At 41.5% G+C, this 18,550-nt stretch overlaps 1 protein-coding gene across 2 annotated transcripts; it reads left to right on the top strand.

Moving 5' to 3' along the window:
- Nucleotides 1–7,952: 7,952 nt before the first annotated feature.
- LOC103639503 (phosphoinositide phosphatase SAC2) lies at nt 7,953–17,652 on the top strand. 2 transcript variants are annotated; one of them, XM_020544329.3, is made up of 18 exons: nt 8,185–8,674; nt 9,396–9,600; nt 9,695–9,860; nt 10,505–10,727; nt 10,827–10,948; nt 11,093–11,224; nt 11,501–11,577; nt 12,536–12,723; nt 12,803–12,897; nt 13,057–13,190; nt 13,295–13,408; nt 14,499–14,814; nt 15,119–15,240; nt 15,366–15,476; nt 15,935–16,117; nt 16,215–16,373; nt 16,781–16,862; nt 16,994–17,652. In XM_020544329.3, the coding sequence occupies exons 6-18, from the start codon at nt 11,210–11,212 to the stop codon at nt 17,099–17,101; spliced, it is 1,704 nt and encodes a 567-aa protein (XP_020399918.1). In that variant the 5' UTR covers nt 8,185–8,674; nt 9,396–9,600; nt 9,695–9,860; nt 10,505–10,727; nt 10,827–10,948; nt 11,093–11,209; the 3' UTR covers nt 17,102–17,652. The 2 variants fall into 2 exon arrangements, with proteins under 2 accessions (XP_008660476.1, XP_020399918.1); XM_008662254.3 differs by lacking the exons at nt 10,827–10,948; nt 11,093–11,224 and having other exon boundaries at nt 7,953–8,674.
- The last annotated feature ends 898 nt before the right edge of the window (nt 17,653–18,550 follow it).

Genomic DNA, 18,550 nt, shown 5'->3' with positions numbered 1-18,550 from the left:
TGCCTCGGCTTAGTTGGGCCGTTCCACTTTGTTTTACCGGACTGGGCTTTGAGGGCCCAGGCCGGCTTCGCCTTTTGTGATGTTGGATTTGCTATCCTCACGAGACAAGAGACGGGCGACGGAAGAGGCGGTGCCGGTGACCATTCCTAGGCGGACACCAGTCCACATGCTAAAACGCCGACATCCAGAAGCGAAAAATCCAGTATGGCCTGCGCATTTCTGTTATCCTACTAGAATAGAAAGAAAACGACACCGTTTTGATCGAGGGCCAAATTAGGAAATTTATTAGTGGCGGAGAGGCCGATGGATAACCACGACTGAACTACTGGAGCGGATCATCGTTATCCCGAGCTGCTCTGCTGATCCTGCATGCTGCTCTCGGTCGTCGTCAGCATATGTCCGAGCAGAGCTGCATGCCGCGTGCATCCATCGCCAAGTGTAGTGCACGTAGCAGTGCCATGGTTTTAAGATAATAAAGATAAGAATGTTTGCTACGACGTCCGTCGTCGTCAACTCGTCATCGTCACCCACCCACCGCGTCTTGCCCTTGCGATCGATAAACTCGGCGATCACTGCGGTCTAATCGCGTGTCGATCCAGCTAATAATCGCCGGCCGGCGGGCCGCAGCGCACGCCACGCCACGCTGCTGCCGGTTCCGTCAGCCAAGAAACGGCTGCGGGGGGTTGACTTCGCGACCATATCCCAGCTCAATCCAGAGCTTAAAAAAGTAACCACGCCTTCCGCGATCGATCGATCGATGATGAGGTGGGAGTGGCGAGCACGACAGAATATGCGCGCGGACGACGCTACAAGATGTCTGTGTATTATGTGTTCTCAATCGATTGGTCCGGGTCTGAACTCGATCCTGCTAGCGTTTCAATTAGCTAGCAAACGTCCATCAGTTGACATCACTGCTGTATCGGTCGTACGTGTTCTATAGTATTATTAACTCTCTTCGTAGGTAAGCAAACACACGTGAATAACAACACTGATGACGACCTTTGCCATCTTGAGTACTGAAACAGTTTCTAATATGAAGGCTAACTTCGATAAATCGTGTAAAATAAGGGGCTTCATATATAGGATTATTGAATTAGAACCAATATTAATGCTATTATTAATACGGGTTCGAAATATTAAGGGTCTAGTGACAAGTGAGAGTGTTAATATCGGTTGGTGGTTTTATCTGTATTGATGTTGCCTTCACATATTAGCATAGGTTGGTGGCTCCAATCGATAATACTGGGCAAAAAATCTTTAAAGGCGTGGTTGATACAAAATCAGCTACTAAAGAGCTCTTTAGTATTGTTTGATGGCAAAAACCAGTACCAAATGGCTCTTAGGGGTGTTTGAATGTATTAGAACTAATAGTTAGTGACTAAAATTAGTTGAGACATCAAAACACCCTGGCTAATATTTCAGCTATTAGCTATTTTTGATAAATTAGTTAATAGTTAGATAGTTATTGGTTAGCTATCTAATTTCACTAACAATCTTTAGCTAAATAACTATTAGTTCTAGTGCATTTAAACACCCCCTTAATTTACTGCCAGCTTTTACCATCAACCGGTTCTAAAGGCTCTTACAAACTTAAAATATAATAAAAGAATCTTCTTTCTACTCACAAGTAGCATTATATCTAGTAGAGTCGTCAGGATAGAACATGTGAAGCAACGTGTGAATCGATACTAAAAATATCTTCTTTATAGAGTTTCTTGCATAAACTAAATTCTACCTGATAGCTCACTTCACCTAAAAGTGTTATCTAAACAAAAGTTTTGCACCCTAGGTTCCAACTATACTCTAGCATAACAAGTCTAATAATGTAAAGACAATAAATGAGTTGTTCAAATATAAATTTGTAATGTAAAAAGGGTTTGAAAGATGACAATGTTTTGACGAGGTATCAAATAGTTGACACTCTCCACTACTCGTTGAAGCAACCACGCAAGAGTATCGTTCTCTCTTTATTCACCCAAGGACCATATGCTCTCTACGGATTGAATCTTTACCACTCTAGTAGGATGAATCCACAACCATTTACACCTTAAGTTGGACCACCTATAATCTCTGTGAGCGATCACCAAACTCTCAATCGACGTCTAACCATCTAAATGCATGATATCGATCAACAAGAGTAACAAGCACAACCTCTAACTTGACCTATCCAAGGCTAATGAGATCGATAGGTGCACATTTACTTCTCTCAATGCACTAGTAAGGCACTAATCTCACAAATAACAAATCCCTATCTCTTCAAATGACTTTTGAGCTGGACACATAGATAAGAGAGTTAGAATGGGAGAGTCGGGGTGCATTTATACACTCCAACCACCTAATTGTATGTTATAAAAACTCTAGGGTAAAAACATAGGTGTCGGGCCATCTGATGCCTAGCCGTCGGACCATAACCCTTGGTCCGATGAGACTCAATAGTCATAATGACCTTACTGAGTTAGATATAACCTTTAGAGTATTCAACTGGACCATATAGTTGGACGACCCTTTCCCCCTCTACGGTCGGACCAGTCCAACACTCATGAAACCTCTATGATAGTCCCACGACCATCCCGTTAGGGTCCAACGCCTTGTAAGGAGAACCCTAGTTGCTACAGCTGCACAGTTTGGTCCAACAACAACCATCAGACCATCCTGACACATACAAAACCTATCTAGTCTATTTCTGGACACCGTTGGGCTCAAACGTTATGGTTCAACGACCATATTCCTCATGGCCTGACGATCAGGTTTTCTCTAGCAACCACGTGTAAGCGTTGGACCATGTTCGATGGTCCAATGACCCTATTTCTTAGAGCATGACACCTACAAACACCACCAAACCATTTTCAATTTAAACACTGTATGAACAAGGTTTATTTTTTAAATATTTTTGGTCCTCCTTTGAGTTAGTTAGTGCCAAGTTTAATAAGTGTGTGTCATAGTTCATCATTAATTAACCTTGTAATTTATTCTTTGAAAATCAAAATAAATTTCATATTTAGAGGCATGTGAACTACCGATTGCCCAAACATTCATTATTATTTTGATCTAATTAAAATTGCCTCTACAAAACATATGTTAGTAATAATAATTTTGTCTCATCATTAATGACCACCACATCTAAAATTTAACGGTTAAAGATAGTTGTAGTATAAGAACAAATTTTTAAATAAATCCTTGCCCAATTGTTAGTTTACTATCCAAACGCAACAAATAATGCTAATAGTTTCATTGTTAGGGATGTATGCATGGATATTTTAGCCTAAGATCCAATATGCACTGCTAACAAAATTTCAACTCTTACTAATAATCAAATGCCTTGACAGATTCAAATAGACCCTATATTTAGACTATTACCTATGGAACCTAATGTTTAAAAATCTGAAACAAAAACTTTCTATCCATTTTAATCTTAACATGGATATTTATATCCATATTTGGTTTTAAGACAGATATTAAATGACACATCTAAATCTATTTTTATGATTCTTATATCTCTGATTTTAGGTTCGTATTTAAAATAAATGTGATATATCCTACATTATGTGTATATGAGTAGTGCTGGGAATTGGGTTGGGCCGGGCCAGCCCGGTCCAAGCTCATCGTGCTTCGTGCCAAACGGTTCGGGCCAGCAAAGCCCAAAAGATTTTTGGGCCGTGTCATGCCAGCCCGAAGTGTAAAAACAGTGGCCTAGCCCGGCCCTAAACCACGTCGTGCCTTCTTTGGGCCGTGTCGGCCCAAGCCTGGCCCGTATATTTGACCACATAAAATCAAAATATTACAACCATATAAAGTTCATAGCTTACTAAATTAAAGATATTAAACAATTCTAGCATTATTTGATCACGTAAACTCCAAATATAACAACAATATAAGGTCGATATCTTATTAAATTGAAGAAATTAAACAAATTGGGCTTAATTGGGCCGTGCCGGCCCAAACCCGACCCATCTATGTGTGCCGTGTCGGGGGCCCGACGGGTCAGAAATTGAGGCCCGGCCCAAGCCCGCCTTCGTGCCGTGCTAGTCCGACCCATATTATTTTGTGCCGGGCCGTGCTTTGGGCTCCTATTTTCGGGTCGTGCTCGTGCTGGTCTGAAAAACCCGGTCCATATTCCCAGCACTATATATGAGAGTAGCAAAGCTAAGTACCCACTAAAACCTTATAAAAAGGGTACCTGGTATAAACATATAAAAATTATATTTATAACTAATTAACAAAAAATTTAATATAGCATATACTATGCATTGTTTTAATATTATTTTAAAGCTATATCTACGGATAATGACATTAGAATATTATTAAAAATATATAGAGGAAAGTTAATTAATTAACTTTATTATGATGCATCATATTAATTATTAAGTATTTATTTATGTATATATTAATTGATTTTCTCTATATATTTAAATTTACATATAAAAATACTTAAAATGTAATAAATAGTGTCATCTGGATTTAATTGCATGCGAATTCGACCATGTCCATTCTTAATTGTCACACGAAATGTTGGCTTGTCTACATGTATGCGTGTGCATGTCTGAACAAGCGAGACCGACGGCGTTTTGTAGAATAGGGCCACGCATGTTCCTCGTGCTCAATTGGCGCGTGGCGATGATGATCTCCATGATTACGAACTGAACTGGAGGGCCTGTGACAGGTAGAGAGCTGGCAATCTGGCATTCGCTGCTGGGTGCTTGGTGAACCGTCTTTCTCGTCTTCACTACTAGCTACTAGTACCACATGGAAGCATAGAACTATGCACCAATATGTACAACTAAGACTATATATAATAGTTTATGGAAGCATAGAACCCATGCATTGATGTACAAACTAAACTTAGAATATGTTGACACCTTTTTAAGGCGTCAATCACTCAACATGAACCAGCGGCGTTGCTCTCTGCACAGGGGCGGACGGTCCGCGACGAGGGGCCGGACGGTCCATGGCCTGGCGCGAGGCTAGGTTTTCCTGCCTGACGGCCGGATGGTCCGCGCGTGCGCAGGGGCAGCGGAAGATCGCCGGCGTCGTCTGGATCTCGCTCCCGGGAGCACCCGTCGGGGAGGAGAGATCTTAGGAGTTGTCTAGACTCGGGCAGGCCGACCTAGACTCCTCTAATCGACGTAGAGTCGAGGAGAAACGAAAAATTTGTGGATTGGAAGACTAAACTAGAACTAGACTAGAACTACTCCTAGGAAATAAATGTGAAATAGAAGTGTTATTGATTCGATTGATGATTACAAATCGACCGTATACCTCTCTATTTATAGAGAAAGGGGGCTGGACCCTTTACAAACTAATCTCCTGAGCTAATTTCACGAATCTAGCTAACAAACCGTACCACACAACTCAGAACCCTAATCTGTTCTGCGCACGCGCGGACCGTCCGGCCCACAGGCACGAACCGTCCGGCCTCAGGGCCGGACAGTCCGTCGCTCATTTTGGAGCTCAACACATAATAGTTTTGGATTATCGTACTAAAATTTAATCCGTTAGATAATAGATTAAATATAGGCTAGTTAAATTTGCGAACACACCTATGGCCTGTTTTGGAATCACTCAGTTTTTAAGAAACTGATTTATGGAAACTAAGGTGGTTCCAAACATACCAGTTTATGCATGAGTTTATAGAAATTAGATTTACATTTATTAAAAATCAAGAAACTAGCCTCTACTAGCTAACAAATAAATAAAAAATTGTTTCTTAAAAACTGGATTGCTTTCAAACTGGATTTTAACATTTTGGATTCGAACACCCGGCCCACGAGGACGATCATCAGGATAACCTCTTCGTCTGTTCTGTATGTCCAAAATAGCGCTCGAAGAACAGACTTAGTTCACATGGCCTACGATGCTTTCTCTAATCTCTACCCCCGGCCCCCGCGTAGGCCAAGTTTTCTTAACTAATTATTTTTTGTTTTGTTTTTTAATGCGTTCAATTCATCAATTAGTTTCTAATTAATTAGTGTAGTCTACCGTGCAAATCTTATATTTTACACGATCTGCTACGAACAACATAAATATAAAATATTTCAGAATTTGGGAGATTGATAGACAGTTCGCAAATCTTATATTTTACACGATCTAGATATATGGTTCTGGCTGCAGCAGGGCCTTTTCTCCCGTAGCATTTCTCCAATGCCTGTCAGCAAACTTCCAGGATTTGCATCGGACAACCTAAATATAAATATAGGATACATAATCCTTTAGAGTTCATTACGTGAGAGAGCAACGCCTTTTAATATCGCATGGCATAGAACTGTAGCAGCTTTTCTGCAGATCCTGAAGTACTGTGGGACATGCATGAACCGAGCGAACAGATTCAGTCTGGCTGCAGCAGGGCCTTTTCTCCGGTAGCATTTCTCCATTGCCTGTCAGCAAACTTCCAGGATTTGCATAAAATACAACGTCGTCAGTCTTCACGGGCCAGTAAACAAAACCTCTGGATGTTTGCGAACTGTCCATCAATCTCCCAAATTCAGAAGAAAACAGTACGCGAAAAAGAAAAAAAAAGCAGCATGTAATCGTGGACTCGCTGCATCCACAGCCACCTACCAAAAGGAGGGACATTTCAAAAGGACGTCGCTCCTGGCTACATGGCCATGCTCACGGCCACTAGTTCCTCTCGAATCATCCATCCATCCATGTGGAAAGCAGGGAGGGGGACACGCACCTAACGAACGCGACGTCTCGCAGTCCACAGTGCCCTGCGTTCACAGACAGACGAGAACGACGACGAAGCACAAGCAGCGCGCGCGAGCTGCCGCCTGCCCGGGGGGCGGGGGAGAAGAAAAGGGCTCTCGGCAACGCGCGTACGACATTCAGAGCTCGTGCTCATGGCGCCCTGCTCCCAACACCTGTTTGGCATGGCACCTGCTGGGACAGCTGGGTTAAACAGTAACCATGTAAAAAAAAAGCTGTCTTTGGATTGGATTGGATCATGTACGCCGATGTTGATGGGCTGGTTTGTAGATAAGATAAGCATCGTGCTTAACGGACTGAAACCATACCCACACACACACAGAGAGAGAGAGAGAGAGAGAGAGAGAGAGAGAGAGAGAGAGAGAGAGAGAGAGAGAGAGAGAGAGAGAGAGAGAGAGAGAGAGAGAGAAAGAATGTTTATGTGTTCAGAATGGCTTCCCTGCGCTCGGCGTCACAGGTGCTCTGTTTTCTCCAGCGCACGTCACCGGCCTGCCGCGCGAGGAAACGGGCCGGGTTCCTGTGGTCCTGGAGGAAAGAAATGGACCGCTGGTGCTGTTCACTCCACACATACAATGCTTCGTTGTCAGTTCAGGTAGTTGGTTGATTGGCATTCAACTGCACCGAGCAACAACGGTCGATCCAGGATATACCGTCCGTGTGCAGTACCTGTGCAGGTTAAAGGCTCCTTTCAGAATGCCGGCCAGCAGGATCGTAGCAGCAGTATATACTTTTGCCGGCCATTGGTTGCCAGCAAATGCTCAGGTTTAATTCCATGGCCAAATTAAGCTTCCAGTTCGCAGTCCCTCCTCTTTCAGAATGCTATGTGTAGCACCATCTTCTGTCAGTTGCTTACACGTCCCCCCTTCCTCTTCCCTTCCCTTCTTCGGCCATTGGCTCCAAAACGATTTCATAAAGTGACCATGATTCATCATATAAAACGTTTCTAAAAAAAAAATCCAGATCTCTGCCAAATACATCATCAATCATTGAAGCGGTTCAAGAGAAAAAAAACCCCCACAAAGTCAAAGGCTCAATTTGAAAACAGAAAATCCTGTTTGCTACAATAATTCCACGTGGTACTGAATTCTCCTCTATTTCGCAAAAAAAAAAAGAATAAATAGAGTAGCACCATTTTTACTCCGTCATGGCGCCAAAAGCATCATTTTACCGTTTTCCTCTTGGACGAGACGAAACACAAGTTGTTCGCTAGACTAGACACTAGAGGGCGAGCCAGCACCAGAAGATACCGAAAAAGATACTGTTCCTTCAATGATTACATGGTTTTGCCCCCCTTGCCACCCCCCCTGCTCGCAGCGCAGTTGCGTGGCGCTTTTGTGGACGACGCCGTCGTCGCCAGGCAGCTTGCATGTGGCTCTGCGCTGCGCCCTTGTCTTCCTCTTCCTCCCCACTCCGCATCTCCAGAAAATTCCGTTATTTTACTCCCAGTATTTAGCCTCGACGATTGCTCGGGACTCTCTTTACAGGTCCTATTTCGCGGTTTCCTCATCCTCCTAATCCTAACCTCCTTCCCTGTTTTATTCTTCCTCGTCGAGCCTGATTCCCCTGCCGCCACCGCGGCCAGCGCCGCCCTCGCCGCCGGTCGCCACCGCCGCCGCCACCGTCCACTCCTCGCCCTCACCTAATCTCACTCGGAGGGAGAAAAAAAAAACCTCGCCCTCGCCGCCGGGTTGAGTTGAATCTGTGGTCGCTGGGTTGAATTGAATCGATTTAGATCCGTTTATCCCTAGTTCGGGTGCCCGTGTTCTGGAAGGTGGAAGCTTTGGTTGGGTTTTCTCTTCCAGAGCATTAATGTTTCTGAGGGCCTAAGATGCTCTATTTGAAGCAGCCCACGAGGAGCTGAGTCTTTGTGTTTTTTTTATCGTTCTCTCTCGTCGTCTGTTGATCTGATCGGATGGAGGCTATGACGGGTGGCAAATTCCTTCAAAAGTTTCGACTCTACGAAACCAGATCGGTATGAATCTCTTGCAAATCTTGTTTCCTCTGTTGGTTTCAGTTCGAGGCTGTTTGAACTTAGAGATCCCTTTGACTCCAAACATCTTGTGTTTGACTTGTTACGAGGGCTGTGTTTTCAAACTTGTGCTTATGATGAATTCTTGTGTGATTTAATGCTACAATCACGTGATGCGTGTCCATTATGCTTCGTTCTGTTCAATTAGGTCAATTAGGTTACTGGAAAAAGGAAAAAGGCTGCAAAAAGGTTGCAAAAGATCCTTCCTTTTGTTTCTTTTGCAATGGAGGGATGGGAATGAAAACAAAAGGGCCGTTTCCTTTTAGCTAAATGCTAATTCCTTGGAATTGTCTCAGATGCATTAAACTGTTTGCTAGAATGATGTTTGGGCTTTACTGTTGTGTAGTTTGGCTCCTAATGTGCAATAGCCTTCTGCTTTGACTGTGCTATGCCAATTAAAAAATACAAGGTTTCAGCTTTCGTTTGCATATGCTGATATGCAGATGCCTTTTCAAGTGCCAGGATAGCTAGCTCTGCGATCTAGACATGAAGACCTCAATGTTGATACGATAGAGGGATAGACAATAGCCATTTTTAGATGTTTTCTCCTTGTATACTGTTCCATTGGTTCACTGCAGATGAGGCTTGATGTTGAAAGCTTGTTTGCATTTTATTTATCGCTCAATTTTATTCCAGTTAATATGTGTGCGTCTTTTTGGTGTAGAAATTTTATCTTATTGGAAGAGACAAGAGCAGGATTCACTGGAGGGTGCTAAAAATTGATCGGTTGGAGTCCACTGAGCTGGGTGTCGATGAGGATCCAACTATTTACACGGAAAGTGAATGTCAAGAACTGCTTTGGCGGATCCATGAGGGGAACATGTTGACTGGTGGACTGAAATTTGTCACAAAATGTTACGGAATAGTTGGTAATGCAACATAAATTGACACTTGTTGAACATATCAATCACAACTCCTTGCTTTTCGCTTCGGATTATAACATTTACTTATTTGCTTATTCAGGTTTTGTAAAGTTTCTTGGTCCTTATTACATGGTTATAATAACCAGTAGAAGGAAAATCGGCACAATATGCGGCCATGAAATTTATTCCGTCGGCAAGAGTGAAATGATTGCAATTTCAAGTGTTACAGTCTGGCCCAACGTGGCTTATTCTAGGGACGAGAACAGGTCTTTTTTTTTCAACATGTAAATATTGTGTATTGCCTGTTGTAATTTAATCAGTGGTTCTTAACATTATCAATAATTCCAGCTTGCTATCTAGTGTACGTTTTATAGCTTTGCTATTCATCTACCTCATTGTTGGTTGCTCTCTTTCCACATATTTGATCTCATTTTGGTTGCTATGTTGTGTTGAGAACTCTTGGTGTTGCTGTGCCCCCTCCCTCTCCTTTGTCCGTATTGTTTTGCATAATGACATTCCAGTTTTTTTTCATTTGTTCATGTCCTAGTAGAACATGGACAATTCCATTTTATGATTTTGTTCGATTGTACAATAATACAGTAACATTTTGTCGTTGTGTTCATTTAGCTCCATTTCTCCTATGTGTATAAATTTGTTTGTTCAGAAACAACGTACATCCAACTCATATAGCCAATATACATAATGGAACAATGGAAATTCTTGCAGTTCTGAGCCTTGTGTACTTGCTCATATGGTTGGAGGTATATATAGAAAAGTTTCGAATTTCCTTGCTCCTGTAGTATTCTGCTTATTATCATTCACCATTCTATACGACAAGTATATTTTTCAACTTCTTTTTTCATTTTTGTCTTATGAAGAAATTTATGCTCTCACCTCTCAATTTCTGTAGATATAAGCGCCTTCTTTGCTCAGTTGACCTTTCGAAGGATTTCTTCTTCAGCTACTCTTACAACATCATGCGCAGCCTTCAGAAGAACATAACCCAGAAGAATACTGGGCAGGCTGTTTATGAACCAATGTGTGTATGGAATGAATTTCTGACACGAGCAATTCGGAATCATCTCAAGAATACATGTTGGACTGTTGCCTTAGTCCATGGATTTTTTAAACAGGTATGGTCTTTCGCGGTAACTAAATTGAAAGTCCTTTTGCTAGTGTGTTAATTGATCCCTCCTTTAAAATTCTGATTATGAGCTTATCCATATCACCAGTATCATCTATTCATCATTGAAGACCACAAGTAGGGCTGCTGCTAACTCAATGACACCCCCACTAACTTAAGTGTTTTACTCCGCGTCTCATGACCTGATATATAGTGAAAGCTTGAAACAAGGTTGGCAAAGGCATGCTTTGTATAACCTGCTGATTTTTTTTTCAGTTTGAGCTGCTTGAAGCTTTCTTGAGTTGAAACCTTTGCTCATAAGTCTCAGCAGACTTATTATTTTTATTCAGTTCTAATCTATCTTTTGAAGGGCAGGCCTGGTGCAGTGGTGAGAGCTGTCTCACTTAGTCACCAGGCCGTGGGTTCAAAGCAGCCTCTCCGCATTTGCGGGGGAAGACTTGCATCGGTTTATCTCTTTCCTAGACCCCACTCATGTGGGAGCCTCCGGTACTTGGTCTGCTCCTTCTAATCTATTGTTTATAAATGTTGTTGAATGTTGATACAGACTAACATCATATAGTCTTAACTTTTATTCCTAATCCTTCATTATGAAATTTCATTGCTATATTTTATCCATTTTGATTTTTCTCACAAGTGCCAGGCACTGTCTCTTGATCCTAGTCCAAGGACAACAAAAACATCTCAAAAAATGCCAGTCCTGATTACATATGCAAATAAAGTGCCATATGAAGACATGCTAATACATTTGTTTTGGTATGACAGTCGAAGCTCTCCGTATCTGGGAAGGATTTTTGGTTGACCCTTATAGCTAGGCGCTCACGACACTTTGCGGGAACCAGGTTTGTGTTACAATTTTGGAGTTTTTAACTTTGTAGTTTAATTCAAGGTTATTAAAACGATAAAACGTTGAAACGCTCATGGGTGAAGTTTTGACTTTTAAACATTTCAATGAAGTTTAAACGAAGTTTTAAACAACATAGGAAAAATACCAATATATCATAATTTCAGACAATAACATGAAGTTAAATACCAAAACAGAGGCAGAGAGGATGAGAGGAGTCGACTGTTGGGTGCCAGCCACCGGCTGCTAGTAAACAGATGCATGGAGAGAGAGGGCAGCACGAGGGGAGAGGAGCGGTGCGGACGGCGTGGAGAAGCGGCTGCACACGCCACGGAAGGAGGGCACACTCGGCGCAGTGAGAGAGGGAGAGAGCGCTCAAGGTACAGCAGACGATGGCAACAACACCTTCAGGCGACGGCGATGATAGAGAGCAGAGTTGTGTGCTATTAGCCATTGGGCTTCAGGGCAGGGGAGTAGGGCAAGCGTGTGGAGACAGGGCTGGATTGGACCCTTAGTAACCGGAATTGGGAACGCAGCCACGTTCCTCGTTTCGGGAACGTTCGTTCCATTCCAAGAACGTGGGAACAATCTCGATCCCATAGTGTTACAACCTAGTTTTAGTAGCGTACCATGTACCGCGTTCCCGTTCCTCAATCCCATCGATCCAGGAACCTGGTTACTAAGATTGGACCCAAAAGTAACTAACAGACTGGGCCCAAAAGTAGCTAATTGTCTAAAATGATGAAGCACTGCATTTTACAGTTTAGAACGCCAAAACATGGTTTCAACCTCTAATTAGAGTTTTGACACTTAAACGTAGTTTTAATAACACTAGTTTAATTTGGATAAAAAACGCATGTTCAAGTAGCCAGTTTTGTCATTCCGTGTTAATTTTATTTCAGGCTTTTAACCTTGTGCATTGTGCTGAAATTTTTTTCACCCATTTCAAATTATAGATTCTTGAAACGTGGCGTTAATGAAAAGGGCAGGGTAGCGAATGATGTTGAGACTGAGCAGATTGTTTTTGAAGACACATCTGATGGAATCCCAACTCAGATGGCTTCTGCTGTACAGCATAGAGGATCGATACCTCTTGTCTGGTTTCAGGAAACTTCAAGACTTAATATTAGACCAGATATTATATGTAAGTTATTCAGTTAAGTTTATTATGAGTTTGTATGTTGACTACCTCATCTGGTATTCTAAATGTGTTGCTGTTACAGTGAAACCTGATGTGGACTACAAGGCGACTCGCCTTCATTTTGAGAACCTTGCACTTAGATATGGGAATCCAGTAATCATCTTGAACTTAATAAAGGCAAGTGCAGCATCAATGTTGTTTGATGTGAATGTCTTCAATTGTGCTTATATTATTTGACTTCTATATCTGAGGGTTTGATCACCAACGTGATAGCATTCTGCTCTTTGTTATAAGTCTGAATTTTTCCTTTGAATCTCTTAATTATGTTTCAATCAGACCCGTGAGAAGAAGCCCCGTGAATCTCTGCTCCGTGCAGAATTTGCAAAGGCTATCCATTACATTAACAAGAGCCTGCCTGATGACAAGCGTCTAAAATTTTTACACATGGATCTGAGTAAGCTTTCTCGAAGGTAATGCATTGTATTCCAAGCGAATCTTATGTAAGATCGCTCCTTCCATGTAAGACAATCATATCGTGTATACCTTTTTGTGAAGTACTGCCTGCTACTTTCAGGAAAGGCACCAATGTGCTTGCACTGTTGACCAAGGTGGCATCAGATGTGTTGGATCTAACTGAATTCCTCCACTGTGAAATAAGTACATCAACAAAACCTGATGACACCTCAAGGTAACCTATGATCTACTTTGAAACATTCTAAAATTCACTAAGGTATTTTTTCTTAAAAATGCACAAGGGACACAAGGTATCCCTGTTTTTTTTCGGACGATGGAGTGCTAGTTGATGGATGTCGGGCAGGGGTAAATAGGAAACTGGAGTTGTGGCTAGAGACTTCTAGAGTCCAAAGGTTTTAGACATAGTAGAACTAAAACCAAATACATGAGACATGACTTCATCATTACCACACATGAGGAAGGATATGTTAGTTTGAAAGGTCAAGTAGTGCTCGAGAAGGATATCTTTTGGCATTTAGGATTAATGCTACAGATAGATGGGGATATTGATGAAGTTGTTGATTATAGAATCAAAGTAGTTTGTTGGAAGTGGTGCCAAGCATCTGGCTTTCTATGTGACAAGTGGATACCAAGCGATTGGACTTGCTATGTTGTATGGTGCAGAGTCTTGGCCTACAAAAAGAAGTCATGTCCAGTAGATTTGTGTTCGTACAAGAAGGGATTGAGTCCAGAACGATGATATACGTGATAGGCTAGGGGCAAGCAACTAAGCACCAAATAAAGAAAAACTTGTCCAACACTGTTTGAGATGGTTTCGACATATCCAACGGAGACAAGCAGTCAGGCACTAGTACATAATGAGATCCTAAGGCGCGATAGTAATGGGAAGAGAGGTAAGGAAGTCCAAAATTTATATGGGTAGGGACAATAAAAGGAAACTTGAAATGATGGAATATACCCAAAGGTCCAGCCTTGAATAGAAGCGAGTAGAAAACAACTATCTACGTGCTTGAACCATGATTCGTGGCTTCTGTTGGGTTTCAACTCTAAGCTACCCAACTTGCTTAGGACTAAAAGGCTTTGTGGTTGTTGTTGTTGTTAAAACTGCAGTTGTTAAATCATATGAAGATATTGTTGAGCAAAGTTCATCAAGTTTGTTAAAGAATAATCTTCACTATAATTTATTTTATGGCATACTGTCTCTAGTATTTATGCCAAATTCATATGTTAGAGATCACAAAAAAATTGTACATTTGTAAGTGGTTGTTTTTTCAGTCATAATTCTCTTTATCCTTCTATTACAGTGGAGAAAGAACTGCTGCCAAACCACATGATGACAGAAGTAGCAGTGATCAAACTGAATGTGCAGCTAAGTTGGCACCTCTTTTATTACAGAAGGGTGTCCTCAGGACAAATTGCATAGACTGCTTAGATCGCACAAATGTTGCACAATTTGCATATGGTTTAGCTGCTTTAGGGCGTCAACTTCATGCATTGGGGCTTACTGAAGCACAGAAAATTGAATTGCACGATCCTCTGGCTGATGATCTGATGGACTTCTATGAATGGATGGGTGATACATTAGCTATTCAGTATGGTGGTTCTGCTGCTCACAACAAGGTATATCTCATGTTATATTAGCTTACTCTGGAAACATGTTTTACATTTTTCACTACTGAAAGGCTTAATTTACAAGGCCCTGCTTCTTTCTTTTGTAAATATAAGCACTATAAATTAGTGGCATCTGAATACTCTGACAGATATGTAAAAATGCTCTGAGCTACATCTACATTTCTTTCTTCTAAAGTGATTCTCTTGTACCCAGGAATGTCAAAGTCAACTAGTTACAAAAAGATACTTGATGTTCCAAATCCCTTTGTTGAACTATATTAGTCTTATTTCATGTTACTCATATTTGCCATAGATCTTCTGCGAGCAAAGGGGTCAATGGAAGGCAGCAACCCAATCTCAGGAGTTCCTTCGGACCATTCAACGCTACTATAATAACGCCTACACTGATCACGACAAGCAGGATGCTATAAACATGTATGCTTCTGAATATATTGCAAAAATAATATTCTGTAGGAATGACTGAACCAATGTAAATCATTGATATTTGTATGTTCATCAAATCATCACAAATAGCTTTACATGTCATTAAAAAAATGCAGGTTCTTAGGTCATTTCCAACCTCAGCAAGGGAAACCTGCACTGTGGAAGCTGGACTCAGATCAGCATTACAACATTGGGAGGCAAGGGACTTTAAAAGAAGAGATTGGAAGGTGCAGATTATAAGCTTCCAATATTTCTTGAAATAGCTATATCTTATATTCACCTTTTGTTTATACACTTTGCATTTTAGTGATGGTTTACTACTTAACACAAGCATTTTTCTCTACTTCAGAAAATCGCATTTTTTCACATGAAAAAGTTAGCTAGGATTTTGATGTATTGACCATGAATCAATAGACCCTATTTCAAAGTACAAATCGAGTTTTTTTTACCCTGTTTCAAGAACCACTTGTTCTAAGAGAACTGTGTCAAAATGATTATGCAACTGATATAATGCTTGGGAACACTGGATATTGTTTAAAACTGCAAAGGCAACAAGAACTTAGGACAGCAAAAACTAGATACTTTTGCAGTCTGGACTCAATCGGTAGTTCTGCCAATTGTGCTACTGTTGTGCTGGTTCTTTAGACTCTTCTAATTTTTATCAATCCTCATCTTGTTTTACCAGATCGTTCATAAAGAGGTCACTATCAGATGGTAACATACTGTTGGAGAACAACTTGCCTGTAACTAGCTGTAACAATGAAACAAACAACACAGAATTGCTTCCAATGCAACAGCTGGATGATATTAGAGAACCTACCGACTCTGCGCCAGAGATCTCCATATGTGAACCTAACCCGTGCTCCAGGTGCGTCATTACTTGCATGAATGTGGTGGGCCACTTGAATTTGTTTTTTTTACGTGAATGCAATACGAGCTAATTGTGTCTGTTTATACATCTTCAGTGTGAACTACGGCAGAGTGCCTGGAAGACACTCTATTTCAGAAGAGCGGCAGAGTTATTTGAAAAGATTAGGTTACCCTGAATTGCATTCTTCAAATTTCCTCGACCTTGATTTGTTGTCGTCTTCTGGGAATTCCTGTGACGAGGAAGTTTTTGAGAGGTAACATTGATAGACTGCCACTAGTTTGCACGTCCTGCTGCTACTCCCCTTGCACTGTTGCGAAAGGGCCTCTAGCGTAATGGTTAAGGCTTCCGAGTAGCACCTCCAGATCCTGGGTTCGATCCCCCTCGGGGGCGAATTTCTGGCTTGGTTAAAAAAATCCTTTCGTTGTGCCTCGCCCGCTCCCGGGTTACGTCCTGCGCGCCACCCTCCGGCTGGGCCGTTGCAGAGTGGGCGGTGACGGCCCGCTAGTGATGGGGGGCCAGGGTTCGGGGATTTTCTCGGCCGGGACCATGTTTCGGTCTCTTCTTAATATAATACTGGGAGGACGGTCTTTCCCTCCACGGCCGAGTTTTTTTTACTCCCCTTGCACTGTTAAGATGTATCACAAGAACCGTGATTTGCAGGTCATCACTGATCAATTCACCTATGGATGTGGTCAGCGTTGAATCATCTACGTCGTACAGTGAACAAGGACACACTGATGAGGTTAGTCTCATTATCTGAATTTTTTCCTGAGCTATCTATCTGAAAATGGAATGAGAATTGTGGTCAACTGAATGTTCGGTTACTCGGCTTTCCTCTGAACTTCATGCTGTGAGCCTTGTTCATTTTACCAGGGAAGGGATGACATGGATCTTTCCCGTTCAAGCAGCCAGGTCTCAGACGTTCGGGACTATTCTGACCGGTTTGCGCACTGGGTCGCGGATGGAGGCATGCTTTGGTAAAAGGCCATGGACTTTTGTCTTGCTTGACAACTCGGTAGAATCTGTGACCGCAGGAAATGGATGCGAGCAGATGACATGGCTAGATGCAGAGATGGTGGGCGTGGAAAAAGTCTCGCATCGGTATGGTTGTGACCACTGGAAGGCTTGAACGCTGATATTCATCGGATGGGGATGGAGATTTCGGTGGTTGGGTTGAGTACAAGATTCAATTTGCTGTGGTGAAAAATTTTACCATAGTTTGTTTAGACAATAAATAGGCAAAATATATATGATTCTTTTATTTTAGCTTACAGTGCGTCCCCCTTCTCCATAGAAAATTCTGAAAAGCAAAAAAAAAAAGGAAAATCTAGAAAAAGGAGGAAAAAAAACTTAGATAAAGAACACTTTTGCTGTAAATAGTTAGTATGTTACGGAAGTATAAATATTGTGAAATTTTGCTGACGACACGACTTCGCTCAAACGTGTAATATACTGTTGGACAGTGTTAACAAAATATATCCCGTATCAGTACGAAAACTGTGTAAATTTACTGTAACGCACAGTATGCATTATTTATTTATTTGTTTCTCAGATTATGGAAGAGATAAAATTGCAAAAATATCTTAACCTCTGACTTCTCACGGTGCGGCCAGCCTCGGTCAAGCTCCCCGGCGGCGGGACGAGGCCGGTGTCCGCTTCCTACCACAGCTAGGGATGGAAACGAAAGACTCGAGCTCGGTGGGTTCGCTGGCTAGCTTCGCTCGGTTTGTCTCGGCTCTCAAAGAGCTGTAGAAGGTTTGGCTCGTAGGTTATATTTTGATAAATAATATTGTATTATATAGTGATTTAATAGTATAAATATAAAAAAATTATGATTATTATTCAACATTATAAGTAATTTAAATTATAAATTATTATATATCAATCATCAAAGGTTAAGGAGGTTTGGCTCGTAGGTTATATTTTGATAAATAATATTGTATTATATAGTGATTTAATAGTATAAATATAAAAAAATTATGATTATTATTCAACATTATAAGTAATTTAAATTATAAATTATTATATATCAATCATTAAAGGTTAAGGAATAAGGCACGTACCTATAAAATTATCCAATATTCAATATTATTATATAAGTTGATTGTTTTGATATAGCTCATAAGTCAGAACGAGTCGGCTTGGCTCGCTGACCAACAAGCTCGAAAATCTGGTTCGACTTGACTCACTCGAGGCTCACGAGCCTTGAGCTTTTTTTGCAGCCTTAACCACAACCATTGCAATGTGTATGTCGCCAGTTCACCATTTCAGTAGTCGTGAACGGATTCGAGCTTCGTGGTGTCCATGGAGAGCCGTATCTAGGACAGCGGCTTCGCCATCCGCGGCCCGCGTTTAGCATCTATTTCCATCGTTTATAATTATCTTTCGAAATCAGTCACAGAATCGTGCAACCAAACAATCTGTTACATC

Source organism: Zea mays, chromosome 9 (assembly GCF_902167145.1).
Source record: "Zea mays cultivar B73 chromosome 9, Zm-B73-REFERENCE-NAM-5.0, whole genome shotgun sequence".
Lineage (NCBI taxonomy): Eukaryota > Viridiplantae > Streptophyta > Magnoliopsida > Poales > Poaceae > Zea > Zea mays.
Note: the sequence above shows the minus strand (reverse complement) of the source record. Positions and strands in the feature narration are given on the sequence as shown.